The following is a 27,605-nucleotide window of genomic DNA, read 5'->3' on the forward strand; positions in this document are numbered from 1 at the left end:
AAGGCTGTGTGAAGTCTTTGTTTGACTCGTTCGACGCTCATTGAAAGCGAAATGTTTTAATGAGTACCGGTAAGCGTGTGGAGGTTTGATGGGACCTCACCGATCGTCTCCGTCTCCCAACAGGACGGCTCTCTGGCGCGTCTCAGCTCGGCGGAGTTCGTGTGCCTCTCTCAGGCCGTGGAGGGTTTCGTCCGGGACACGGAGGAGCTGTGCAGCAGGCGCAGCGTCTCCCTGAGGGGGGCGCTGCAGAGCCAGGCCAACCGCTTCGTCCACCGCTTCCACGACGAGCGCAAGACCAAACTCAGGTGACCCTGCACATCAGAAATGTGGTGATATGATGTCACGCAGGAAAGAAGAGGCTGAGGAGCAGCAGTTCAAACCGTCATGATTTCTGTCCTGGTTTCATCACGTTCAGTTTGACTCCCAGTTGTTGACTTTGACGTTTGTTGTTTTTCAGCCTCCTCCTGGATAACGAGCGCTGGAAGCAGGCCGAGGTTCCCGCTGAGTTTCAGGATCTGGTGAACTCCATCGCGGATGGAAGAATAACACTACCGGAGCGCAAAATCCCAGGTACCCTGAACCCCCCAAACCTTTAGGGATATCGGCTCTTTAAGAGGTTTCAAACTGTCCAAAAACCTCCAAAAGCTGTGACAAGAGAAGCTACTGGAAAAGGCTGACAATCACTTTATTATGAAACACAGTCGCACTCATTCAACAAGGAGCTGCTTTGAACTTCACAAAGAGATGCAGCTTTAGGCAGCAGCTTCAGAGTTTAGTCGTTAGTTTCATGTTTTCAGACACAAGTTTGAATCAAATCTAAGATCAATGTGTGCAAAGCTGTACGCTTATACAGGAAAGAATCTCTTTAAATCACGACTTGCATTGAGTGCATTCACACCACGAAGCAGCAAAAGATGGGAGTGTATCCCTTTAAACAAATCAAAGCATGTTCAGTGCACCGATAAGGAGACTGACTCTGCGCTCACAGACTGAGGAGATGTTTGGACTGTCGTGTTTCTGGAGTGCTCTATAAATACTTCATGGTAGGGCTGTATCAACAACCTGTCCCAGGAAGCATTTATGATTAAAAACAAAGACGTCGAGCAGAACTCCATTCATACAAGTGAGGATTTGCAGACTTCGGCTGTGACATGTTGTCGTTCTGTGTGCAGCTCCAGAGGACAGGAAGCCCGCCGAGTTTCTGCTCGTCAACGGGCAGAAGTACGCCGTCGTCGGGTACGTGACACCGATCGCACGGAAACGGTTGATGTTCACGACGATTATGCTGATGCAGTGAAAATACCCACAAGATAGAAATGTTGCGACGGTCGTCTTTCTGTCTCTTCAGGACGGTTCTGCTGCTGATCCGGATCTTTCTGGAATACTGTCAGTGTGTCAACGACATCCCGTCCATCGCCACCGACATGCTGACGCGTCTGTCGGACCTCCTCAAGGTCAGAACCGCCTCCGACACTCGGACCAGGTCCCTGTGTGAACCCCGACAGTCCTGCAGGACGTCCCGCTCACTGTTTCTGACTGAGGCTTTCAGACGAACCGATTGGTCCATTTTTAATTAAAATGAGCTCCACCTTTACCTGCTGCAACGTGAAAGAGACGAACACATTAACGTATCAATAATCATAATCCAGAAACATACATTCCTCTTAAACGGGCCGTTCTGCATAGTGAGTACTTTTACTTTAAGTGTATATTGATACTTTTACTTGTAGAGTATTTCTACACTGTGGTATTACTAGTTTTACTTCAGTAGAAGTACTTCCTCCATCTCTGTCGATAACTGAATGTAACATTCTTTAAGTGACACAGATCACAGCGCCCCCTTCAGGTCATTTAGGTCTCACTTTTTAAAGTAAACGTAGAACGTTAATGGCACACCGTTACCTCAGCATTGTGTTTTTAAAAGCTCTTCTTCTTCTTCTTCTTCTTCTTCTTCTTCTTCTTCTTCTTCTTCTTCTTCTTCTTCTTCTTCTTCTTCTTCTTCTTCTTCTTCTTCTTCTTCTTCTTCTTCTTCTTCTTCTTCTTCTTCTTCTTCTTCTTCTTCTTCTTCTTCTTCTTCTTCTTCTTCTTCTTCTTCTCTTCTTCTTCTTCTTCTTCTTCTTCTTCTTCTTCTTCTTCTTCTTCTTCTTCTTCTTCTTCTTCTTCTTCTTCTTCTTCTTCTTCTTCTTCTTCTTCTTCTTCTTCTTCTTCTTCTTCTTCTTCTTCTTCTTCTTCTTCTTCTTCTTCTTCTTCTTCTTCTTCTTCTTCTTCTTCTTCTTCTTCTTCTTCTTCTTCTTCTTCTTCTTCTTCTTCTTCTTCTTCTTCTTCTTCTTCTTCTTCTTCTTCTTCTTCTTCTTCTTCTTCTTCTTCTTCTTCTCTTCTTCTTCTTCTTCTTCTTCTTCTTCTTCTTCTTCTTCTTCTTCTTCTTCTTCTTCTTCTTCTTCTTCTTCTTCTTCTTCTTCTTCTTCTTCTTCTTCTTCTTCTTCTTCTTCTTCTTCTTCTTCTTGTGTTTTCTGCAGCACTTCAACTCTCGGAGTTGCCAGCTGGTTCTGGGAGCCGGAGCTCTGCAGGTTGTCGGTCTGAAGACCATCACCACCAAAAACCTGGGTAGGACCGGCTGCACGCACCCGTCCCAGCTTCAGTCCAGCTGAAGAAGAAGGCGCTAAAGGTTTTGTGTTGTGTTTGCAGCGTTGGCTTCCCGCTGCCTGCAGCTGGTGGTTCACTACATTCCCGTCATCAGAGCTCACTTTGAGACCAAACTGCAGCCCAAACAGTTCAGCGTCCTCCGCCACTTTGACCACATCACCAAGGTAACGCACGTAAACGGATGCACGCGTATGCATTAAAAAAATGTGGAATTCCCAAAGATTTCCTTTTCCTACTTTGATGTGTTTGGTCGTTCGTGTTGCTTTGCAGGACTACAACGACCACGTAGCGGAGATCTCTGCTAAGCTGGTGGCCATCATGGACAGTCTGTTTGAGAAGGTTCTCTCGAAGGTGAGATCGCGTTCTAAATGCTCAAACGCGTTGAGTTGGTGGAGAGCAGCATGTTCTGCTGAACAAACGGTGACGTGTTTGTAACTTAACATCCAGCTGAAAAAAGGCAGAATTATATTAGCATAACGCTGGATAATGTAGTTTTTCTGGAGAATATTTGTATTTGTTTAATTAAGGATTTATTTCTACTAGGAGGAGAGAGTGAGCTCGAATGTAATGAGATATTATACAGAACATTACTCGTGTTTTTTCATACTTAACGTGACTTAAGGTTGAAATCATGTACAGTTTAATATCTGCGTTTCAGGATGTTACGGCGTTATTTTCAAGATTGTTTTCGCTTTTAATATTTGTTCATCTTTCAAATATCGCACGGTATTGGCTTCGGTTGTAACGAGCAGCATGAACCCGGAGGGTGACGCAGAGCATCGTATTACTCTTCTTAATGTTTATCTCACTAGTTGACACTGAATTAAAACGTGTAGCTCATCCATCACTCACCACTCCATCGAGGGAAACCCTGGCTGACTTTGGGTTGTTGGTTTGATTCCCGGCTGTGTTGCAGATGTTTAGTCATGCTGCTGCTGCTGTTGTTGTGTCCTCAGTATGAAGTGAAGGCTCCGATGCCGTCGGCCTGCTTCAGAAACGCCTGTAAACAGATGGCGAAGATGCACGAAGCCATTTCTGAACTTTTACCTGAAGAGCAGACGCAGGTGAGACTCGACACGACGCACTCGTCTGTTGTTCAGATGAGTGAACGGAGACGCTCTCACACAGTTGTGCGTCTCTCTGTGCAGATGTTGTTTCTGAGGATTAATGCCAGTTTTAAGATGCACCTGAAGAGGCAGCTGGCTCGACTCGGAGTCGTTAATGACGGAGGACCTCAGAACGGGTACACACACACACACACACACATGCAACAAACACAACAAATGCAGCAAACTTTGAGGGATTATTTATTTGCATCAAGATCCAAGAGGGAAGTGAAGAGGAATTTAAACATTAGTGTGTTTTAAACAAGTCATTTCATATAAAAGTTTAAACACACGCTCACAAAAGAGTCGATTTATTTCATGAGCAAACGGCTCAACCGTCCAAAACTCACAGAAAAAGGATGAAATAGATGGCGATTAATAAAATGAATGAATAGTTTTAACTGGCTGCTGTTGTTTGCAGGCTGGTTGTGGTGGACGTCGCGTTCTACACGGACAACGTTCAGGCGCTGAAGAACCTCGACCGGCTCGACCTGAACATGGCTGAGATCTGGGAGCAGAAGAGGTGATCGAGGACGACGGGACGTCCAGGACCGACCGATGAGACCCGGAGACGTGAGGCCGGCCTCATCGGGGCCGACGGGCCCGGAGGGGGACAGGAGGCCCGGAGGGACCAAAAACACAAAACTGGGAGGAGAAAAGCAGCCACAAGCTGAACAGCTCCACCTTAAAAAGACTTCATCGAGTACCACACAGAGCCTCCTTTAAAACACTGCTGCCTCCTCCTCTCACTGTGCAATCCAACAGAAATACTCAAACATTAGACGGTTTTAGTGCGAGTTTAGGGTGTAGATAATGTTAAAGAAGTGGCGGGTAATTTATTTTTCGGTCGTCTTGAAGACATTCTGTACTGTGGAGAACTTTGTCTCCAGATGTTGGCGCTGAAGGGATTTTTATCATCACTGAAACAGATGTTGCTTTGACTCTTTGCTCAAACTTCACAGCCGAGGATTCTGGGTTCGGATGACGCGGATCGCTCCGGAGATAATTACATTTTTCTTTGTTCTCCTTCTGAACGAATCAACAGGGTTCCCTTCGCGGTGTTTCCAAACTTTTTTCCGAACCTCGTTCATCAGCTGGTTTTGGTTTCTCTTCGCTGTGGTTCAAAGGATTCTTCAACTTTTATACTCGAGACGGTTTGAGGCCTGAAGGGAAAACAAAATAAATGTGTGATTGAAGAGTTCATTTCCTGAAAACCTGAAACAAACATCCAGACTGTGAACGCATCACACCTCTCAGCTGCATCCTGTCGTTACCAAAGTAAAACACTTTCTAATTTGGGGAATAAACTCTTTGATTACACATTAGTTTCCTTCAAACTGTCCAATTATGCATTCAGTTGTCTTCAGCCGTGAGGATCCAGAGACGCGTTTCTTCTTCGTGGAGTTGATCGATGAGTCTGACTGCAGAACATGAAGCATGAAAATCAGCTGTTGACTCAGACTGCTGTAGTTTTATTTCACCTGCATGAAGAACGTGAGCTTTTTGTTTCCTCTGAAACTGAAACTACTCAAAACACGGAACAGAAAATCGGTTTGTTTGACTTTTCAACGAAGAAAATCCATTTGCCGACACTTTGACTAAATGTAAAGTACCAGACACCGTACAATGGTCGACACGAGTCGGGGTCGCCCGGCTCAAGCCGGCACTGTGCTGGTGTGGTTTTGGAGCGCTCCCTCTGGTCCGATCCTGTTCTCAGGACTTGGTGGGCAAAGATAGACCTTCATGCTTCACTGAAGTGCACCTCAGCAGAGTCCGATTACAGGACCACACCTACAGCACTTACCTGGTTCGGTTTTCGTCAAACGTTAGATTTTCTGTTCCTGAGTGAAGTTCAGTCCCTCTGAGCTCAAACGGACACATCTGTCCAGCTGCGGTCGCATCGCCTCAAGTCTCTGAAACCTACATCGACACTACAGACTCACTGCTTCAATCAGCGACGGTACTTTAATACAGCAGGTTTATTACTGAGACAGTTATTCTTCCAACCTGAAATAATGTGACGCAACAACCTCTGCTGTTTAGGAACAAATCATCTTTATGTGTGTACACAGTATATATACTGTATATACTGTATATGTATACGACAGTCAGAATCAGAGTGTGATGTGACTGCAGCTGTCAGTTTCTTGAGATCAAGAAGCATTAACTCATCGCTGTCTGCTTCAGAAGTGCCTACTTTTGATCGACTGTCAGAGACGAGACATCTGAGCTCCACTACTGTGTGTGTGTGTGTGTGTGTGTGTGTGTGGCTGCATGTATGAGAATCCAAAATGTATTGATTCCTTCAAACCTGATGTGAATAAAACGGGATGATGGAGCGACTTGTTGTCCTTCAGTCTGTTGTTCAGCACATTTTACTTTTCAGGCTCGTGTGACATCGTACTGACACAAAAAAAGAAAGTACTTTCAGCAAAAGGTTGTTTTTGTAGATTTCTGTCCATTTAATTTAAAAATTGTCCGTCACATCGGCACACAGCACCGTCCAAATCTTTGTAATCACCGGTTATATCCATGTTTTTCTTTATCCGAGATTAAAAAACACTAATTAGGCACCACATGTATTTACATTTGGAATAGTTTTGGCCCCAATAGAAGATCTAAATGATTTAAACTTCTGTTTAGTCGATGTCCACAGTGTTGCATGAGAGGAGAATCCTCCAGTCCAGAAAAGTGACCCTTGAAGGTGCAACTGGGCTCTAAATAGTGAGTCTTTTTCCCCCCCATGAGCCTCTGCTGTCAGGCTGTGGAGGATTATACTGTGATGTGTTCAGCTGCTATTCCCAAAGTGCTGACTCTACACTGACCTATTTCAGTGTGACCGTTGAAGAAGAGCTTCACTAAAGCAACACGTCGCCTGTTAATTCCAGTTTGTTAAAAGCTGCTTTATTGTGAAACAGGAAGCAGTTCATATTTAAATTGCACCAATGACGGATTTCCTCTGTTATTGAGCTGTTGCTCAGAGGATCTTTGTCTCTTTTAAATGTCAGTCTTGTTTTGTTCTCCATGTAAATGCATTTTAATGTGAAGGCCTTTATTACAAAGCCAAAAACCTTTTCAGGAATAATATAAATGTGTATTATGTGGTCATTCAGCATGAAAAAGCATCATATCTACAGAGTTTCTAGAGACTTTTATTTTGGAAACCAAACATGTTCAACCATCTAGAAGGATAAATCAAACTGAGCAGTTAAAAATCCCAAAACTTCTGTTTTGAAGTCGGCATCAGACGAGCGCAGCGGGCTCAGACTCTCCAGCGACGGGTTCCCTCAAGTCCTCGTGCGTCACGAACACGACGTCGATAAAAGAAGCAGTTCAGAGAAAAGAATCTCTTCAAGGTGCGAATGGCTTGTTCTGTTTTTGTTGGCTGCCGTTTTTCCCAGAATGCCTCAGTGGTCGAGGATCCGCAGGTTTCCAGAGACGATCTTGTTCTCCAGCATCGCTCCGGCCGGAATGTCGATCCGGTCTCCGTGATTGGCGATGATGATGACGGTTCCCTGTTTGGATGATCAAGACACGATGATGTCATTCAGTGGAAGAAGTGTTCAAATCCTTTACTTTAGTAAAAGTACTAATATACAGTGTATGTTCTACTTAAAGTACATTTATGTGGCAACTTAAGTTCCTTTGAAGGTTCAGATTATTAACACAAAATATAATCAACGAATAGATGACGTATTATATATTAAGCTACCATATACTACAGTATGAATTTATATTAACTTGATGTATTGTGACAACTTTATGACTTTTCAACAAACTTTTTAAATACTTTTAAGGCATACTATGACTTTCTCCGACATACCAGACTTTTATCTATAAATAAAATGTTGAATTATTGTATTTTTCATCCCAATCACTATCAGTGCAGCATTGACTGTCGTTTACCTTCACAGAGACGTTTTTTCCGAAGGTGACGTCTCCCGAGACGGTGAGGTGGTCGAGCTCCAACATGTCCGGGATGCTCTCGAACCGGGACAGAAACTCCTGAACCTGCACAACCAACAGCGGCGCTACAGCTCAGCTCACTCCCAAAGTCTGGAACCAGTTCCTCTTATTTATTCATGACCCACCCCTCTGCAGCAGCATTGAGGAAACCCTTTAACTATGATGATGTAATAGACGTTAAAGTAGACGTTACATGACTTTTCTTTCCTGAAATGAGTAAATAAAGATATTATCACGTAAAAACAAAGCCTGTGACATTACGATAACAAGATGTCCATCTCAAGATACTGAACATTCAATGTCGTTTTAAAGAACCTGACACCAGACGTTGTGTTTAAGCGCCTCCCTGCTCGTGTCGTCCCGCCGTTGCTGACCTTGGTGAAGGAGCTGCCCAGCTTGACGTGCGGCGTGGTGGGGAACTCCCTCTTCTTGCTCATGGTGAGCGAGCCGGCGTCCATGCTGTACAGGTTGGACATCACCAGCAGCAGGTCGGACGACGTCTTCACGGGCAGGAAGCGGCTGCGGGGGACGTTCACGCCCATGGCGTTCTTGAAGCTCTTGATGGCGGCGCCCACGGCCGTCTCCAGCTGGATGACGTTCAAACCGCCGTCCAACGTCTGGAGAGACGTTCGGGGGTTCGGGTTAGAGTAGGAAACGACAGCGTCGACTCAGTCTTATTGTTAGCACAGAGGAGTTGGGTTGTATGAGGTACTTCTACATATTCAGTGTAGTAGTTACAGTAGATAGCCGTCCCCCGAAACAACAAACATCAGTTTAAGTCTGCTCTATATTTAGATATTTCCCCCACTGTACCTTGTTGATGTTATCTATGCTCTCTTCAAAGAAACTCCTTAGACAGAAACAGTTGTTTTCCCGCTCAGAACACAGGTGTTGCTCTTTCACGAGTGTGCGTCACCTTGGGGTTGACGATGATCTCCAGGTCCATGGCGTTCTTCTCCTGCAGCCTCTTGATGGCGGGGAGCGAGATCCACAGGTTGTTGGTGTTGAAGATCTTGAACTTGGTGACGGACTTGAACTCGTCGACGTGGGCCTTCGGCACCTGCGCGATCTCCAGCAGCCTCAGGTGATCCTCGTACTGGATCAGCGTACCGCCCTGCAGAGGGGAGGAAACAGGAAGCGCTGAGAGGCGGAGCGGAGCCACGCCTCGCCCGACATCACCGCACGGATAAAAAACCCCGCGCTGACCTTAACGTCCGCCCTGGTCTTGTCGGTGACCTCCATGATGAACTCGCAGCGCCGGTCGGCCGGCTGGCTCATCAGGTGGTGGAGGATGAAGAGGTCGACGGTGGCGCCCAGGTTGTCGATGTTGGACACGAAGATGTACTCCTTCCCCTCGGCGAGGAGCTTGTCGAGCAGCCCGCAGTTGGAGAAGCTGGCGTAGACGTCTCCGTGGCCCGGCGGGTACCAGGCCTCCCCGTTCTCACCGCTCATCCCCATGTGTTTGGCGATCGGCAGCAGCGACTCCTTGTTGATCCTCGGATACCTGCGAGGAGAACATGTGATCGCTGGTGTCGCACTTCAGGGAAAGTTTGTTTTATGCTGCAACTAAACAGAAGTGCACATTGGTCGGTTTGCAAAGGAAATGTAGAACATAAGAAACGAGAGACAGCCAACAATAACAACATTAATGCTCATAATAATTGGCTTTATGTAGCACTTTCAAGCTTTAGCGTGTGTGTGTGTGTGTGTGTGTGTGTGTGTGTGTGTGCTGCACCTGCTCTGGTTGAAGGTGTGGATGTTGACGCGGTGGTGTTTGTATTTCTGCAGGATCTTCTTCGTGTCCTCGTCAGTGTTGAAGGAGTTCATGAGAACGAGCGGCACGTCGGCGTTAAACGTTTTGTTCAGATGCTGGAAACGACAACGACGGAGAGAAAAAGAGAGTTCAGTTCCAGTGTTGGTCTGAAGATCGAAGGCGGGCGTGTTGTGCGACTCTACCTCGATCTGCCGGACGGTCAGGTCCAGGAAGGTGTTCTCGTTGCGGACGCTGATCAGACTCTTGGGGCCCTTGCAGCCCATACTGGTTCCCAGACCGCCGTTCAGTTTGACCACAGCGAGCTTGTTGAGGCTGCCGGTGATGTTGTCGGGAAGACCCTCCGTCTTGATCTTCTCGTAGGGACGGATCTGAGCAGACGCAGCAGAGACACGTTTAAAGGGACAACGCGGCACAAACCTTAAAGACTCAATGCGACGCCGTTAGGGCCGGGCAATCTATATCTTTATATTATATCTTTATTATACCTCTTTATTTATATGTCACATTGATATCATGATACACATCAAATGACACGCATGGGGAAATGTATTTACAGACCAAAATACTAGAAAAGTCAGAGAGGCTTTAAGAAAAACCTCAGAACATTTAAATGTCTTGACAAAAGGTTGACCCTAAAATGCTACGCTAGGCTAACCGGGCCCTGGATCTGTTTGCTGGGTGCACAGAGAGGACAGCGACTCTCCTTCAATGTGGGACTGTTACTGTTTAAACGATTCAACCGCGACAGGACGAGCTTCATGCTTCAGAAAGCAGCTCTGACGACGGAGGAGGAAATAAATCAGGAAACAGAGTTTGACTTCATCCGGCCAGAGCTGCAGTTCTGACCTTTAAAAGCTCAACCAGAGTCACATGACAGCCGCCTGACACACAGACAGGACTCCAGCATTTATGGACACTGTGTGTGTGTGTGTGTGTGTGTATTTTATATCAATACAGTCTTTCATTTGTTGTGACTGGAACGAGCCGTGTGTGTGTGCGTGTGTGTGTGTGTGTGTGTGTGTGTGTGTGTGTGTGTGTGTGTTGCATAAGAGCACTCAGGATATCGTGTTTCATGTCCTGTGATTAGCCTTCATGGCGATAACGATGTCTTGTGGGATCCGGTCATTATTAACAGCAGTTAGGTAACAGTGGAGGGGTGAGGGGGTGAGTCAGTGAGGGGATGAGGGGATGAGGGAATGAGGGGGTGAGGGAATGAGGGGGTGAGGGGTGGACATGAAGACATGTGAGTGTCCAGAGTCCCACAGGAGACAAATGACACCGTCTCTCTGACCTCGCCGCCCTAAAACTAGACTTTCAAATGCTGCGGCAGTCAAGACTATTCTTAGTCCTGACCTTCACTGCGCTCGGGTATTTTGGGAACACTGAGGGGTGGACAGTGTGTGTGTGTGTGTGTGTGTGTGTGTGTGTGTGAAATGTCCCCATGATGATAAATAGCTGGCTTTAGCCTGAGTGTCCTCTGTCCTCAGATCTGGTTTCTGGAACAGTCCCACATTATTTTAGCTGGTCAGATGATCAGACGGATCGTTTTCATTGAGTCTGTTTCATCTCTCCAGTTGGATTTGTACGCGATGCGGAGAGTTGATGACGGATCTCTTCGGTTACATTTCACTCATTGACGGCATCGCCTCGACTCCAGACCAACTGCTTTGATTCAATTCACAATAACTCTGTTTGTTCTTTCTCTTTGTTTCACGAGCGATGGTGGAAACAAATCTCCTGTCATTAAAAAATCAATAAATCAATACACAGGCTGCGTAAAGGCTCACTCTTGTCCAGTGGTGGAAGTACATTTACTCAAGCACCAGTTTGAGGTACTTGTACTTCACTTTATACTTCTGCTCCACTACAATCTAGAGGGAAAAACTGTACTTTTTATTTCACTGTATTTATTTGACACTTTAGTTACTTTGCATGTTTCGATTAATAATATAAATACATTTAACAAGTCAAAAAATTGCCTCCTAACGTCTGTTCCCACTTTTCCTTGACCTCGATGGAAACGTGATGGGGTCAAGGGAAGATGTGAAGGAGACGTCATAAGGAGTTAGGAAAAGACGACAGCGGTGCTCAGAGAATGCGACTCTCGGGAAAGTACGTAATTACGATGCGTCACGATGTAGTTCTGCTGAAGCGAAGCTACGACGAAGAAATGAATATCAATAGAACTGTTCAACATCAAAACTTCCAACGTGGAATAACGCGGATTCAGCCGTTCAGTTATATTTTGCTGTTTAACTGTATGGATGTTTATTATAGGCCCAGCTGTGTTCTATTGTTTGTACCGATGCTTCTTGTTATTGTCCCATCCCCTCCGGCCAACGGTGGCTCGTGGTATCTGGTGCTTACCGAGTCCTCCGGCGGCCGGTTGATCTTGGCCCAGTCGACTGAAGGACCTTTGACCTGCAGGAATCTGTGGAACAGCTTCTTGAAGCCATCGAAATCTTTTCCGGAGATCTGAAAGAGAAGAAACCAAACGTCAGAAGAACTAAACCCAACCGAAGCGACAGCGAGAACAAAAATCAATTCAATATTTTTTCTCATTTCATCAAAAACTGCTGCAGAATGAACAGAACAGTTTCAAGTGAAATGATGGAGAACAAAGGGATGAATATTCCCAGATTCCTGCTGACTGTGTTTAAATGCACGACGATCTGATGAAGACAACAGTTTGATTTAACTGAGAAGTTTAATCAGATTTTCTGAGAAATCTGAGTTCGTACGTGGTTGCTATTATCAATGAAGACGACGTAATTCTGGAAACAGCTCGACTGCATTTTAAATCTGGAGTTTGTGTTCAATATATTCCCATTCACTGCAGCATTACACGAGAGTGTGTGTGTGTGTGTGTGTGTGTGTGTGTGTGTGTGTGTGTGTGTGTGTGTGTGTGTGTGATCTCAGGGTTGTTCACCTCTCTCAACAGAGTTTTATCTGTGTGATAAGGTGACCGACTGGACTCTCTGTGTGCAACACTTCACAAATATTTGAAAGAGATAAATGAGCCCATAACCCTCGTTACCTTGCGTGACCCAAAAAGCACAATGTGTGGTTCCCAAATCAACATTTAAGACTTTAAAACTGAATAAGACTAAATGCCACTTAAGTCGTTACCAGAGACGTATTCAGCGTCTCTGCGTCACTTCCGCTCACCGGTTGCAAAAAGCCAAGATGGCGACGGCCAAAATGCCAAACTGAAGGCTTCAACGTGTCCACAAACCAACGGGCGACGTCTCCGTGACTTATAGACAGCGTGTGATTATCACACCCGGTGACATTCTGATTTCTCAGACACTCAGGATTACAATGAAGTCGAGATCTTGTGTTGGGAGCTCCAGCTTTGGCAGCGTTCCAGCGGTGTGTGGTTTCAGGTATAAGCTTGTGTTTTTGGGGAGGAGATGGAGCTCTTCTCACCTCGGCCTCGGCCTCGTCGGCGGTCGAGAGCAGCGCCTGCAGCTCGCGGTGCATCGACTCCTCGTGCTGCTGACGGAGCTTCTCCTGGAACTCCGTCATCGCTCCTCTGGTCAGGTCTGCAAGACACACACACAGCAAGTTTGATTCATGTTTTCTAAATGTATGAAGTGAAATCTTTGTGTCGTTAACATCTCAATACACAGGCTGACAGAATTATCTTTGTATTTAATGGGAACATTTCAAGTTTTTATATTATTTGAAACTCAAATTAGTTTCAGTTTGTCGGTAAACACATCGGCAACAATTCACTCAACAACAAACATCTTCCTACAGAGTAACTCCACTCGTCCAATGAAATATTTAACATTTAACTGTTATCGTTATATCAAACAAATTATGAAACAATTAAAGCTGCTATCTGAAATCAACTGCTGAGGAATTTAACTCCTTGTTTCCGTTTCTGGAGTTCGACGACGTAAACGTTCTTCGGAATTTAGAGGATAAAATAGTTTTCATATATTTTATGATAAATTTTACAGGAAACTTTTCTTCAAACAAAAGCATTTTATACTTTAAGCTCTTAAATATTGTTTTCATAATACACCAAGTCAGAAAACCCGACAGTAACATCTGGGAAAAGACACACACACACACACACACACACACACACACACGTCCCAAAACCGCGGCTAAACAACGTGGACGTAAACTTACCAGCTACAGTTAAACGAGACATTTTACCCCGTCTGCTTCTAAACAAGAGGCAGCAATGATACGATCTGTGGAGACGGAGCAGCTTTTAAAACGTGGAGAACGCTCCCAAAGATAAAAACGACAGCAGCTGTCAGAGAACAACGGACGTCCTCCTCATCCTCAGCTCAGAGGAAGCTCACAGAGCTGCAGCGCCGACCCTGAGCTCCACACAAGGCCTGCCCACAGCCACACACACACACACACACACACACACACACACACACACACACACACACACACACACACACACACACAAAGCCAGGGTGTGTGTGTGTGTTTGTTCTGCCCACAGCCACACACACACACACACACAATAGTTTTCATGTCAGTTCTGAAACAAAGGCATCGAAGTGACGACACCTTGGCCGAACTGCAAACCATCGCTGGATGAAGAAGCATTTCACCAATAAAAATAACTGCAAATAACTTCATATCTTTGATCTCTCATTTAAAAAAGCTGCCCGACAATCCCCAGTACAATCAGACATATATAGTATACATCAGTAACACATAAAACAGATGTTTGATGCTCTAGTTTAGTAAAACCGGGACAATTATTTGCAACAAATGTTCCAGTATCAGTGAAAGTTGCTGCATCATACAGTAGTACCACGAAAAGCACTTTTTTGACCCTAAAATTGCAACTGTACTTGAAAATAATTGTATGAAACCTTGAGTGTTGATTCAGCAAATGTATTTATAGTGTGTGTGTGTGTGTGTGTGTGGGGAGTTTATTTCTTGTCAGACATCTCTCAGCACCGTCTTTAAGATGTTTCTGGAAACAGCTCAGAAAGGGTATTTTTCATGTATAACAGCAGTTTAACGCTGTTAATTGTACATTTATTGACTTGATTGTACTTGAAAGTGTATTCTCTATTATCACGTGTGGCTAACATGCAACATAACCTCCTCAGTGAGGTTGTAACTGTGACTCATTGCTTATTCTGAGTCTTTAGAAATAGATTTACAGTCATCAAGGAGCGGTGACGGATACAGCAGACTGTGCATAAGGATGATAAAGTGATAAAGTTCACTTCTCAAATTCACAGACGCCACTTTAATTCATCTCTCGTGACGCATTTACGTTCACTACATTCCTGTTTACATCAGTTAATTCACTTTGCAATTAATGTGCCCAAACATATATAAAGCTGATTTTATCGTTACTATGTCTTTATATATATTTAACTTCTGTACTATTTTGTCTTAGATCCAGATTTTTACATTTTTGTATACATATTTTTACATTGTGATTTAAACTTAATACTTCAGTTGAAGAATACTTCTTCCACCACTGAAAGTCACATTATATAAAGTTAATTCATGTATCATTACAATATGTGCTACTTTAAATATGAATACTAATCTTTGTGCTTGTATTTAGATATTTTGACACCATGTATCTGCATATTTTTGAGTATTTGTGGGATCTTGTTTTTCTGTGTGGTAATTTCTTGGTGTCTCTCTGACACACACGCACGCACACACGCGCACACACACACGCACAGTGCAGAATCAGGTTCATGCCAGCTGTTCAGACATGTTTTGGGTTTTAATGCTTTGAATGTGCATTTCATTTCCCCCCAAAACTGCAGACAACACATGTTTTTTGGACAAACCTTTCGTGCACGAGCAGGTCTGTCTCGCGAAGCTACTAAGTTACCCACCTGAACACACTGTCCAAGCACCGGGAGCGCTTCAGAAACACGGCTGACAACCTCAGACCGGGACAGACTACCGTTCACACTACAGGTCAGACCCGGAGTCTCCGTGTTAACAAACAAAAAGTCGAATAAACCGTTAAAATTCGCTGATGCTGCTTCTTCTTCTTCTTCCTCGTGCCGCAGTTGAGCCTCTGCAGCTGACAGCCTGCCTAGTACGTCACGGAACGCAAGTGACGCAATGTGCTCGAAAACGGTGATTGGTGGAAGACGCCCGTCAATCAGAGGGACTAGACAACATGCCCCGCCCACCCAGGATGTTCTATTTCTTTAGTTTTGAATATATTTTACTCTATTTCGTAACATTTTACGGCAGTTTCATTTAGCTTTATGTCCATTTTATTCATTTTCTTTTCAATTGCATCGAATTTGGACTCAATCCATGTTTGTTCAAATGAGGCTACTTAGTCTACCACAGTATAGTATTCTATTCGATATTTTATTACTATAATCTAACTTAAAATGACACACACATGGTAAAGCTGCAGCTTTTTGGGCAGTTACACACTTTCACTCCAGAAAAAGCTGAAATAGTTCTGACTTGAGGATCACAAACAAACCCACTCAGGTTTCTATTTGTTCAGTTTGGCTCAGTGCTGCCACCATGTGGTTAAAATGATCCACTGGTAAACAGTGGAGGACGTAATAGAAATCATTTCAAGGAAGACAGAAATAACTCTTCTGACTGATTTCAGCATTTGTGTTGAATTCAGATGCCACTGAATCCTCATTTGAGACGTTGGTAGAAAGCAACACTGTGCAGTCTGCCTCATCAAAGACGCATGAAGAGAACGTGACGTCTGTCTTTCAGTTTCCTTGTTGTTTTATTGGTGATAACATGTTTCCGTTACAGTTTCCGGGCAGCTAGAGTGCGTCATCATCTACCGACAGAGACATTCTCTCGGTGTCTTGAGGAGGCCAGGTTGTGGTGGTTAAACAGGTGTTCTGATAAGGTGGCCGAGAGACACGAACACACAGAGAGGTGACACACTGGGACGGTTAATAAGAGTGGAGGGTTTCTTCTTCCTGTCAGAGCCGCGAGCAGCGAGCTTTGGGGAGATCCAAGTGCTGCTGTTGGCCAGCAGGTGACCGTCACTGGGACAGGAAGTCCAGGGCGGTGTCTCGCTCCTCCACCAGCTCGGCCGCTGTGGCGTCCATCTTGTCGCGGGAGAAGTCGTTGATGGAGAGTCCGTCGACCATTTTCCAGGTCTTGTTCTGTGAGGGGAAAGGTCAGAGGGCTATTGGTGTCAGGGATCTCTGAAAGTTAGACTTGCTCTCTTCTTTCTGTTGTGCTGATCTGATCAGAGCGCCGTCAGGGAACACTAGATGTGACCTGGAGCCGTCTCACACACACACACACACACACACACACACACACACACACACACACACACACACACACACACACACACACACACACACACACACACACACACACACACACACACACACACACACACACACACACACACACACACACACACACACACACACACACACACACACACACACACGATTGGTTGAACTCACGTTGATCTCGATGGGGAAGGAGTAGATGAGGTCCTCCGGGATGCCGTAGGAGTTTCCGGCAGCGTACACGCCCATGGAGATGAACTCACCCTGTCGACAGGAAACACAACGTCAGTCAGTCTGAATCAACAACAACAACAACCTGCAGCAGCAACACATATCAGACACTGTGCAGCTGTCAGATGGTTTATTAACAGCTGATTTTGTGCGTCTTCTGGCTACATGTTGCACTTTTTAAGAACCATCGTGTTCGCCGTCTCTCCGTCCACACTGACCTCCTTGGTGCCGAACCAGATGTCCCTCACGTGGTCGCAGATGGCCTTGGCGGCAGACATGGCGCTGGACAGCTTCCTGGCTTTGATGACGGCTGCGCCGCGCAGCTGCACCGTCTGCAGGACGTAGAGGAAGAGGAGAAGGTTTGAGAAGAAGACGACAAAGAGAATTGCAGCTCTTCATGTTTCCACCGGCGAGCGCTCACAGAGATGAAGTCTCCTCGGAGCCAGGCTTCGTCCTTCACGGCGTCGTACGCGGCCTTCTCGGCGCCGTTCACGTGGACCTTGGCGTGGTGGACGTCGGGGTACTGGGTGGAGGAGTGGTTCCCCCAGATGATCACGTTCTTCACTTTGTCAGCGGACACGCCGCAACGCATCGCCACCTGCAGGACAGCGACAGACACAGCAGCAGTGTCACTCAGTGATAAAGTACAAGACCTTCCATCGGTGATAATCAATGGAAAACAATCATCAATGGAATAAACATTGAAAGGAACAGTGTGTACGATTTAGTGACATCTAGTGGTGAGGTAGCAGACCTGTGAGTGTGTGTGAGAGTGAGTGTGTGTGTGTGTGTGTGTGTGTGTGTGTACCTGGGAGCTGGCCCTGTTGTGGTCCAGCCGGGTCAGGCAGGAGAAGTTCTCTTTGGGGATGGACGGAGCAGACTTGGAGGCGATCAGACAGTTGGTGTTCGCCGGGTTTCCAACCACCACAACCTGAAACACATTGAAATGAAAAACCGCTCCGTCAGACTGACGGGGTCACACGGGTCGGCAGCCAGGTGACGTATGAAGTCAAGACATTCTGTAACGCTGAAATAAAAGAAGAAGGAACATCATCTCCACAAAGCCTCTGAAGAAACGACAAACAGAGCTCCAGAAACAGAAACATGAAGCTGCTGTGAGAGTGAACGCGGCCGCAGAGAAACAGCTCGCTTTGTTCACAGGAAAGTGTTCGAAAAAAAAAAAAAAAAAAAAAAAAAAAAGTGTACAAGAAACGCTGAGTAAGCTCTTTAATGTCCCCGTGTTTGAACTACAAATCCCAGAACGCCCAGAGACAAAGAACCCTCCAGGACAACCGATGAGTCATCAATGATAATTAGAGGACGTGAAATAAAATGGAGGACTCGGGCGTCACCTTGACGGCCTTCTTGGCGAACTTGTCCAGAGCGGCTCCCTGAGTCTTGAAGATGGCCACGTTGGCCTTCAGCAGGTCCTTCCTCTCCATGCCCTCCTTCCGGGGCATGGAGCCCACCAGGATGGCGGCGTCGATGTCTTTGAAGCCGACCTCCACCTTGTCGGTGGGGATCACCTCTGTGGGGGGGGGGGGAGAGTTTTCATCAATACTTCTCGGCTTCAATGCAGAATTGTGAATTTTATCTCTCTGATTTTCTCATTGCACAACTTCCCCTCATGTGCTCTCGGCTCATTCCTCTCAGATAAACTTCTGCCGCCTCGTCTGATCCCGACGATAAGACGCTTCCTGTTTGTTATGACCTGCTGCTGTCAGACTGGACTTCAGTCAGGGGTCACTGCTCCTCCACCGCTCATCTGATTGGCTACTGTGGTGCCTCAACAACCAGCCAACCAGAGGCCTCATGTTAGACACTCCTCCTAGCTTTGCTAATAGTGGCTAAATGAGATGATTAAACGTCACCACTAGAACACTCGTTGCAGCCTCGGTGTGTTTAAACTCGCTCTCATGTGACGTGACTTAGTTAATTTAAAGCCTAACGGTCGATTTTTACTTTGGTGATTGAATCCACGCTTCAAAAATCATAAAAGTGATTTCATTTGAGGATTATCTTACTGAACTAAATGTGTCACAAATGTTTTGTTTGCAACAGAATTTATTTTCTGCAATAATCATGAATCCCAAAAGGAAGACTTCCCATTGGCTCTTTGTGGAGGGAACCGGCGTTGCAGAAACTTCGTGCATGTTACTTTATCTTTAAAACGCACGGCTGGTGCTGTGGTGCTAACACACGGTTGGCTCACCCATCAGCAGCGGGAGGGCGCAGTCCTGCAGCTCCATGACGACTCCGTCCAGCACGGGCAGCATGGGGGGGATGTCCAGCAGGACCAAGATGATTGGCTGAAAGACAACAAAAAGGTTTTAGCCTTTTCTCTGAAGCCCAATCAACGTGGTTTTGAGGTTATCAGACCGATAAGGGCTCCAATAGGCTGATGGCACATCATTAAAACATGCGTTATTCATGATGAGTGCATTATGTAAGAGCCCCACATGCTGCATCGCCCAGATGTCTGTGCAGGGGGGGGGGGTTACGTAATCAGTCTCACCTGGTCCTTCCCGAACACATCTCCCTTGGCGATGCTGTACAGCAGGGAGTAGGCAATCTGACCAGCAGCGCCGGTCACCACAACACGGATTGGTTTGGCCTGGGGGGGGGGGGGCGGACACAAACGGGTTTGGTTCATACCGTCATTGACCTAAATAAACAACAGAGGGAGGAATCGAGGCAGCAACATGCATTGTGGGTCTGACATCTCTATTCAATAGATGGATCCTCACACTGAGGCCTCTCTCGGTGGCTCCTCCTCCTCCTGTGGAACCCTCTGAATGAGGACTCAGAACCAAACTCCATTTATATAAAGAACGGCCTGTGCACCGCCAAGAACAGGTTCCACATTCAGTCTGAATTTAGACTTCATCTGTAGCAGTTGATGTCGCTCTTTAATTCGGCTTGCACGAATCAAACTACAGCTTTAATCAGGTTTTATGAACTTTCTCACGCTCTGCACTGTGCGAGATAATGAATGAAGCAGAGCAAAACAGTACGATTTAAAGTACTATAAATGATGCAGTGGTTTTACTTTACAAGCCGAAATGAAGGATCGTTTCCAGTGCAGTCATAAATCTCTCTGCGTTATATTCTAACAGGCCGCAAGTTATAAAACAAGCGAGGAATCTTTAAAATGTGAGATTTGTGGAAGGAGATTGGTGATCGGTTCCCCGGACTGAATAAAGGAACAGGCCGGTGATGTAACTTGACGCCACGCCACAGCCTACTTATTAAAAATGGAGGCAGATGCACGAATATACAGCAGACTAGCAAGAATTAAAAACAGCGGAAACTAAACGTGCACGCTTGGCTGTAAACGCTAAAAATCTTCGTTTTTTGTTGTTTTAATTCAAACATCTCCGATCTGCGCGTGACACAACTGTGTCCTTGGGTGTTTATGAATGAATTAAAATCCTCCATTAAAACCAGTAAATAACGTTGTAGCATCATGTGAGATTATTACATTTTGACGCTTCCGCAACTCTCCTCAATGACAGCCATTAAGTGCATTATTTACCACACCTGGTACGTTATTCAATGCTTCGATAGAGGTGTAGTATTAACATATTAACTTACCATTTCAGCTGACTGGAGGAGATGATTCAGGTCTGCGGTGGAGTCAGACTAGAAGGGTCACCTCTACCCGTGTATTGTAGTCAGGCGGTTAAACGGCTCGTTCCACACGTACGACGGGACTTGTAGTCATTTTTATGATACCAAACAGGCTTTACGTGCTGGCTGAGTCGACAAAAAGGAACACATTCTCCCACGATGCACCGCGCTGGTCGCGCCGCGCCTACCCACTCTATGTACGGCAGAGGATTTCCTGAAAAGGCTCCTTTTCTTAACTGAGACTCAGGAGGCTGCGCTTTGGCGACACATCGTGGCCGGTAGAGGAACTGCAGAATCACAGACACCGCTACGAGACACTAGTCTGTTTGGTATCAACTGTAAATAACTTATAACAATTAAAATAATAAATAATAACTTTAGAAAATAACAACGTTAAAATAAATGAATAAAATAAATAAAATAAATAAAATAAATAAAATAAATAAAATAAATAAAATAAATAAAATAAATAAAATAAATAAAATAAATAAAATAAATAAAATAAAATAAAATAAATAAAATAAATAAAATAAATAAATATGTGTCTCTGAAATGTACTGAAGTAGAAGTATGAAGTTGCAGTAAGTAGAAATACTTAAGTAAAGTTCAAGTACCTTTTCATTGAAAAACATTTTAGAATTATGTTTTATGGTCTGTTTGACTCTAAATGGACCATAATTTACGAAATGAACATCATGCTGTATTGAAGAAGACTTGAAACGAGAGATTGAGACCATGAACTCATGTTCACAATGTTTACTGAGGGAATAAATCAAGAGAGAAGTAGAGTCATTTTCTCATAGACTTCTATACAACCACACTCTCTTTCGGAGAGATGGCGTATACGTTTCAGCGAGGTGAGGTTTTAAACTACCATCAGAGTTCTCTCCATCCTTCAAGGACACCGGCAGCCATGTTGGATCTGCGCTGCAGTTCAGTTTCCGTAAAGCGTCCTGAAGTTAAAACAGAATGCGGTTCTACGGGAGGAACTGACCGAGGTGCTGATAATCTGCAGCGGGGACTGCGGCATCAAGGCTGGAGCAAAACACGGAGCACAGCCGGTCACTACGCCTTCAAAATAAAAGGTGCAAAAACATTGTTGCTTAAGATGTGTACAGGAACTTCTTGGAGAAACAACTCATTCATATTGGTTTGTTTCGTGTGGTTTTAATCACTGTTTTATGTGCTCGTTAGCCTAAAGGCATCTTTTCGTGATTTTAATAGAGTGAAACTGCACAGGGAACTTCACACGTCTGCTGAATAAAATGGCTGCTTTCTCATGTTTAACATGAATCTGATCAGGGAGTGAACAGGACATTGATCCAACCATTTTAAATGTACCCTTTCAAAAACTATTCTGGGTTTCATTGTGTTGTTTTCTGGACAAACCAGAGAATAACATTTTAATTTCATACACAATCCTACACTTACATTACAAACGTGTTAAGCAGAGTTGATTTCCTTACTGTGAATGAAATAACCCCGGTACACTTTTATCTATATTTATTAAAAAAAAGTTATATCAAAGAAAAACAATATTGCATTGTTTTTTTTGTAGTGTTTCGGACTATTTTTTTCCCATAATTTTGACTATAAAAGTTATTATTTTACTTGCATGAGTACTTTTATCACTCCTAACATTTTAAGAATATTTCCATTTCCTGTGATTACTGGACCAGGATTTCTTTATCACTTAATTGCAGGTATTTGCATTTGAAGTTCTCAGTTTCATCACTTGTTTCATTCATCCTCTAAATGTCACTCTTTGAAGAAATTTGACTTTTATTTTGAAGGCCATGGCCGGATGTCCCGTTGTTTACTCTGGGGAGCTTCACTGTGGCACTTTGCCAACGCTGCCAAGTGAAGACGACTCACTCTGAATTAATGACGACACAACCTACCGGGTTCCTTCACCTTCACGAAAGGTGTTGAGTTTCCGGCGGCCATTGCCACACCTGACGTCCAAACGGACAGTACAGAAACACGGGGTGTGTCTCCTGGTTAAGCCCCCCCCCCCCCCCATCTGTTCAAATAAACGATGATGTAATACGCTTACCGTTATAACTAACGCAGGCATGTTTTAACTGACCGGTTTGTAACGGTCAAGTTTAGCTCCAGAATGTGTCTTTAATGGTGCGTTCAGGGACGCACAGTCAGCTCCGTCCCCGCAGTGGCCCGACTGTCAAACGGCTGCTTTTCAAACTCACCTGCGAGGACACCGCCTGCACCATCAGATACATGGAAGTCAGCAGAGTCAACATGCTTCTCGCCGGTGTGTTTTGTCGTCGTTCACTGACAACTGACTGCCCTCTGAAGAAGAAATGGCGGCTCGACCCGGCTCGGTACCGAGAGAAAGACAGATAGAGAGGGAGAGAGAGGGATGAGGGAGAGACAGGTAGACACCCACGGCGATAGACAGACAGGCAGGCAGACAGGCAGGCAGGTGCGACTGGCAACGGCACCAGAGGCGACCCTAAACCCCGCTGCAGTTTTGAGGACGTAAATAGCCGCTGACCGGACTGCTAAAGCTTTGCATGTGTGATCGCATGGTGTAAATACTGATGGAGGCTGTTATCCTGCAAAAAAAATTAAAATAAAAAGCATGGGAGTTTGGAATGTAGGAGTCAGTGACGTCACTGCAGGGGGACGGGATGGTATGGCTGCTCCAACTCCAAATATGCATGATTCAGGGTGACATTCGGACAGCTGAGGGTAACTGGGTTACGAGAAACCCGGTGAGGAGGAGGAGCAGCCTCACTGGGCTGGCTGGTGCCGAGATGGGACAGTGTCATAGATCAAAAGCTCAGATTCCTCTTTAATATATTTATATTTATTTAGCTCAGTCGGAGCACAGAACTACTGGAGCGTCAGGGGAATGCAACCACTTCTAATGATTACTTTCATTGTCCATAAATCTAATAAACATAGCTAATCCTCAAAGAAGCTACATATAATCTCATGGACTCAAATAGGTTGTTTTGTCTGGCAAACAGCCCGAAACCTCAACATATTCTGTTAACTATAACATAAGAGCAGTGGTTTGTAACATTTACTCAAGTAATGTCAAATTCGAGGTACTTTATTTCGTGTTTCCATTTCATGAAACTTAATACTTTACCTTTACTCCATCTCAAAGGCAAATGTTGTCCTTCTTACTCCACAAACATAACATTTGTCTGTCAACCTTAATTATTTTGCACATGTTCAGTGAAAAACATGCATTTGTCTCCAGATGTGTTGATTTTTAATGTTTATGTGAACAAAACACCTAGAAAGTTGGTAAAAGCAGCAGATACATGAATAGTACCAGGTCACCTGTAAGTACCTTTACATTGACACGAATGCAAGTGTTTCTTTTACCACCACTGTATACTTCTCTGCCGGCAGAGGGCGCTGCATGCATGAAGAAACGAGGCGGCTCTCTGGATGTTTGAGGGTTTGTGTCGGCCAAATGTTTACAAAAGGACAATGCAGTCAGTTCTCATGTTAATTCCCATCAGCTTGATGACATTCCTCCTGATGTAGAACTAGTTTGAGCTTCGTAAACAAACACACACACACACACACACACACACACACACACACACACACACACACACACACACACACACACCTGTAAATAACAGAAAGTCATTTGTATATGCTCATCTGATCATGTGAGGGCTGTGTCATTTCTTCCATCTGTACATCTGTTGCACATCTGCTTAATTGTAGTTTAATTGTTTTTATTTTCTGTTTTCTGTATGTGCTGTTTTTTAATGTGTGATGAGAGAACTGTGTGTCGTGAAAAAGAATCAATCAGTGATCTTTTTTTAATGGTCATTGTAGCGTTGATGCACCATGTATATGTGCAGATTGGACACATGATGTTTTCTGGGAGGAGTTTCAACTTTTGTCAGACAGAAAGGTGGTTAACTTTTATTGAAATATCTCAAACGACACAATTCAAAAAGCTTGCAACAACAGTTTCAGAGTTGTTGTGTCAACATATCGGACCAAACACGAGGTGGTATTTTTTACAAACTATATCCTGATGATTTAGCTGTTCTTACAATCACAGTAGTGGAGCCTAAATTGTGAGAATAGAAAAGGTCATTAAAATAACAAGAGTTCATCCTCCAGGGAGCAGGAATGACGGATCAGTTCATGGTAATTTCTCATTGGAGATAAAACTTAGCTGAATTTCAGCAGCAGGACCACACCTCAGCCACTCGCCCACTTCCGGCCACACTCCTATAACTACCTACCCGCTCTAAGCCTCGGCACACTCGCGTTTTCTGCACCCCTCCCTCCCTCTTGTGGTAAGCCTCCCCCAAACTGCATCAGGCCAAATCTCCACCAACCATTCCCCAACACCCCAAACAACCGAGGAAGGCTCGCTCCGGCCGACGTGGGGGCCTAAGCTTGTGAACTTTACATTATGATTTTTCTTTGGGACACGAAAAAACCAGATGGTGGTGTCTGAGGAGAAATCAGAAAGTCTATAGAAAACGATAGGATTCATCCTCTGGTGAGCATGAATATCAATACAGCTAATGTAATAAACACCAGAGAAGGGGACGTAGAGGTGGACAAACGGAAAAGACAACTCCCACTTCGGTGCCAGGTGTGCAGAACTGCACATTGTTCACCAGTCATGTCTTCACAGTATATAATATTTATCTTTAGAACGTCTTGCTTTACGATCAGATCACCGCAAAGCCAAACAGCTAGCGCCTACATTAGCCGTGGAAGCTAGCATTAGCTAGCCGCCTTATTTCCTGATTTAAATAACCTTGTAAATTAACAAACACACACCTTCTCACCTGCAAATACAGCTTCCATGATTTTTCTATTGTTGTCCAAAAGTGACACAAAGGACTTATAATATATATATATTGTACAACAACAATGGCAGCCTGAAAGCAAATGGGATTTTGGATTATCGCAGAAAATACGCTTGTTAATAAAAGCGTAAAAATTCACGAGAGGGGTATTCACTGCCGCATTTTTATGTTGTAGAACCAACGTTAAAATCTCTTCCGCTTGTGTTACGAGGGAACCAGAAGTGCAAAAATGCTGACTCATTTCCTGGTTTCATGACTCACTCCTGCAGCGCTCCACAACGCAAACTCATGCGATGATTATTCTGGGCGTAATATTAACCACTAAAATGTTGCTTTGTAGATATTTTAGTAGAGCGATACAGGAACAACTGTGACAGAGTTTGTGGGCCGGAATAAAAAACGCAGCACGTCATGCTCAGATGGATCCTCCGGGATTCTTCTTACTCCAACATGGGTGGTCTCAGCGGGAATCGAACCCGTAACCCTGCCATGTGACGGGCGCCTGGCTCCACCACTTTAACCCCTCAGCGCGTTGATGACCTCGTCAAGCATCTTGTAAACAGAATTGTGAGTACAAAAAAACCACAACAAGACAACAATGGCCGTGATGACAGAGACGAGGTTCAGGGGAAGTGCGGCTCATGTAGTCCTGACCCGGGAATGGGGGGGGGGGGCCTGTCCCTGCCTGAATCCACGAGGCCCGGCGGTGCCTCCTCTGACCGCGAGGTGAAGTTTGGCATTCCTTGACACAGCCATCACTGGCACAGACAATGCATGATTAAGCAGCCTTGAGTGATTTGCACAGCAGGTCCTAACCCGCCAAATAACCAGTCAGTCAGTCAGTCAGTCGGTCAATGAGAGCACGCATCCTGCACCGTGAAAATCAAACATCTGCTGGAGGCGGAGCTCTTCTCACAGAATACACGTTGTCATGTTGTTTGTTGCTGTTAAAGTTATTCTCCCCCTGAAATACACATCTCATCTGTATCGCAGCAATCACCACGAATCGTGTCGGTTGGTAAAGAGTGTGCTTGTGTGTATTCATGTCGGTCGTCTTTGGAAAGGTCTCCTCAAAGAGTCATAATTGAGCTGGTGGAACGTAGAACCACGAGGACATAGATCCGCTCCGGCAGTTAGGACAGAATAAGCAGGATGTTCTTCTTGGAAAGAGACTCTAATTTACTCTTTCTTTTCTTGAGCATTGATGGAATTCAAAGTAGGCTGCTGTTCATGCCCCCCCCCCCCCCCCCCCCCCCCATGTGGTGGGAAACAGGGCTGACTAAGTGCTTTGGTATCAGAGCTAGCTGCAGTCGTTAGTTACGCCCACTGAGGTTCAGTTTAACCTGACAACACTACTTTCTGCTTCCAGAACAACTTTGCTGCCAGAAAATATTCATGTAAACAAAAGAAATGACAGCGTCTTTCCACTTCAGCACCGCCTCTTGAGGTTTGACAGGTGACGTGTAAACAAAGTGTAAACAAAGCTGACATGTCACGTCAGCAGCGAGGCGACGGAGGCGACGGAGGCGACGGAGGCATGGCCGAGCCTGTTTACCGCATCTCTCCTTACTCTGTATTGTCTGTCCTCGCTGCCCTCCGCTTTAGCTGTCAGTCACCGATGAACGCCCTGAGGAAGGGGAGGACTGCTGCACTCACCTGCCCACGCTGGCAGTGACACACACACACACACACACACACACACACACACACACACACACACACACACACACACACACGTAGAGGAGTTCATGATTACTTCCTCCTCTGACTGACACGCTCTCATGAACATATACTGGAAGAGGATTAGAAACACCTTTCACAGGAAAGTGTCATGATGAACAAACTCAACCTGTGTGGCAAAATTATGAGAAAGAATTCAGAAATGTTTTTACAATTGTCGTAATTTGCTGTTAGAGAGAAAAGAAATCCCTAAAAGCGACCTCAGAAATGTCAGGTGCAGTAAATCATGAAATACTTTGGGGTGGGTCTCACTGTTGGACAGTTTCATACAGATACACAGTGCTGTATTTCAAAAACGATGTGCGGACGACCGGGGAGATACTTGAGCCGGTCTGAAGTAGCGTCTGCTGCTAATGTTAGCATCAACTTGTCTCTCTGTGACTCTCACATGCTCCAGGTGCAGGAGTGAAAGTTGAGAAAGTTTGGTTCT

At 45.0% G+C, this 27,605-nt stretch overlaps 3 protein-coding genes across 5 annotated transcripts in view; 1 reads left to right on the forward strand and 2 right to left on the reverse strand.

Moving 5' to 3' along the window:
* vps54 (VPS54 subunit of GARP complex) overlaps positions 1-6,072 on the forward strand; it is a 15,537-nt gene extending 9,465 nt beyond the window's left edge. For both annotated transcript variants that reach the window (XM_079277768.1, XM_079277767.1), the window contains 10 exons: positions 124-305; positions 458-570; positions 1,173-1,236; positions 1,349-1,454; positions 2,517-2,604; positions 2,686-2,807; positions 2,914-2,994; positions 3,600-3,707; positions 3,792-3,886; positions 4,171-6,072. In XM_079277768.1, the coding sequence (XP_079133894.1) occupies positions 124-305; positions 458-570; positions 1,173-1,236; positions 1,349-1,454; positions 2,517-2,604; positions 2,686-2,807; positions 2,914-2,994; positions 3,600-3,707; positions 3,792-3,886; positions 4,171-4,276 (1,065 nt within the window). In that variant the 3' untranslated portion in view covers positions 4,277-6,072. The remainder of the gene's footprint in view (positions 1-123; positions 306-457; positions 571-1,172; positions 1,237-1,348; positions 1,455-2,516; positions 2,605-2,685; positions 2,808-2,913; positions 2,995-3,599; positions 3,708-3,791; positions 3,887-4,170) is intronic.
* Positions 6,073-6,885: 813 nt separating this feature from the next.
* Positions 6,886-15,538, reverse strand: LOC306784518 (UTP--glucose-1-phosphate uridylyltransferase-like). 2 transcript variants are annotated; one of them, XM_079278554.1, is made up of 10 exons: positions 15,339-15,538; positions 12,919-13,034; positions 11,857-11,964; positions 9,672-9,857; positions 9,451-9,584; positions 8,922-9,219; positions 8,632-8,829; positions 8,090-8,332; positions 7,656-7,760; positions 6,886-7,264 (listed from the first exon to the last, which is right to left on the reverse strand). In XM_079278554.1, the coding sequence occupies exons 2-10, from the start codon at positions 13,015-13,017 to the stop codon at positions 7,157-7,159; spliced, it is 1,479 nt and encodes a 492-aa protein (XP_079134680.1). In that variant the 5' UTR covers positions 13,018-13,034; positions 15,339-15,538; the 3' UTR covers positions 6,886-7,156. The 2 variants fall into 2 exon arrangements, with proteins under 2 accessions (XP_079134680.1, XP_079134679.1); XM_079278553.1 differs by lacking the exon at positions 15,339-15,538 and adding an exon at positions 13,633-13,785.
* Positions 15,539-16,181: 643 nt separating this feature from the next.
* LOC306784887 (malate dehydrogenase, cytoplasmic-like) lies at positions 16,182-20,684 on the reverse strand. The gene is made up of 9 exons (XM_079279067.1): positions 20,574-20,684; positions 19,495-19,593; positions 19,192-19,288; positions 18,332-18,507; positions 17,788-17,910; positions 17,401-17,577; positions 17,198-17,311; positions 16,923-17,012; positions 16,182-16,607 (listed from the first exon to the last, which is right to left on the reverse strand). Exons 1-9 carry the CDS (start codon positions 20,574-20,576, stop codon positions 16,485-16,487), a joined length of 1,002 nt encoding a protein of 333 aa, XP_079135193.1. The 5' UTR covers positions 20,577-20,684; the 3' UTR covers positions 16,182-16,484.
* Positions 20,685-27,605: the final 6,921 nt, after the last annotated feature.

Source organism: Melanostigma gelatinosum, assembly GCF_949748355.1.
Source record: "Melanostigma gelatinosum genome assembly, chromosome: 11".
Taxonomy (NCBI): domain Eukaryota; kingdom Metazoa; phylum Chordata; class Actinopteri; order Perciformes; family Zoarcidae; genus Melanostigma; species Melanostigma gelatinosum.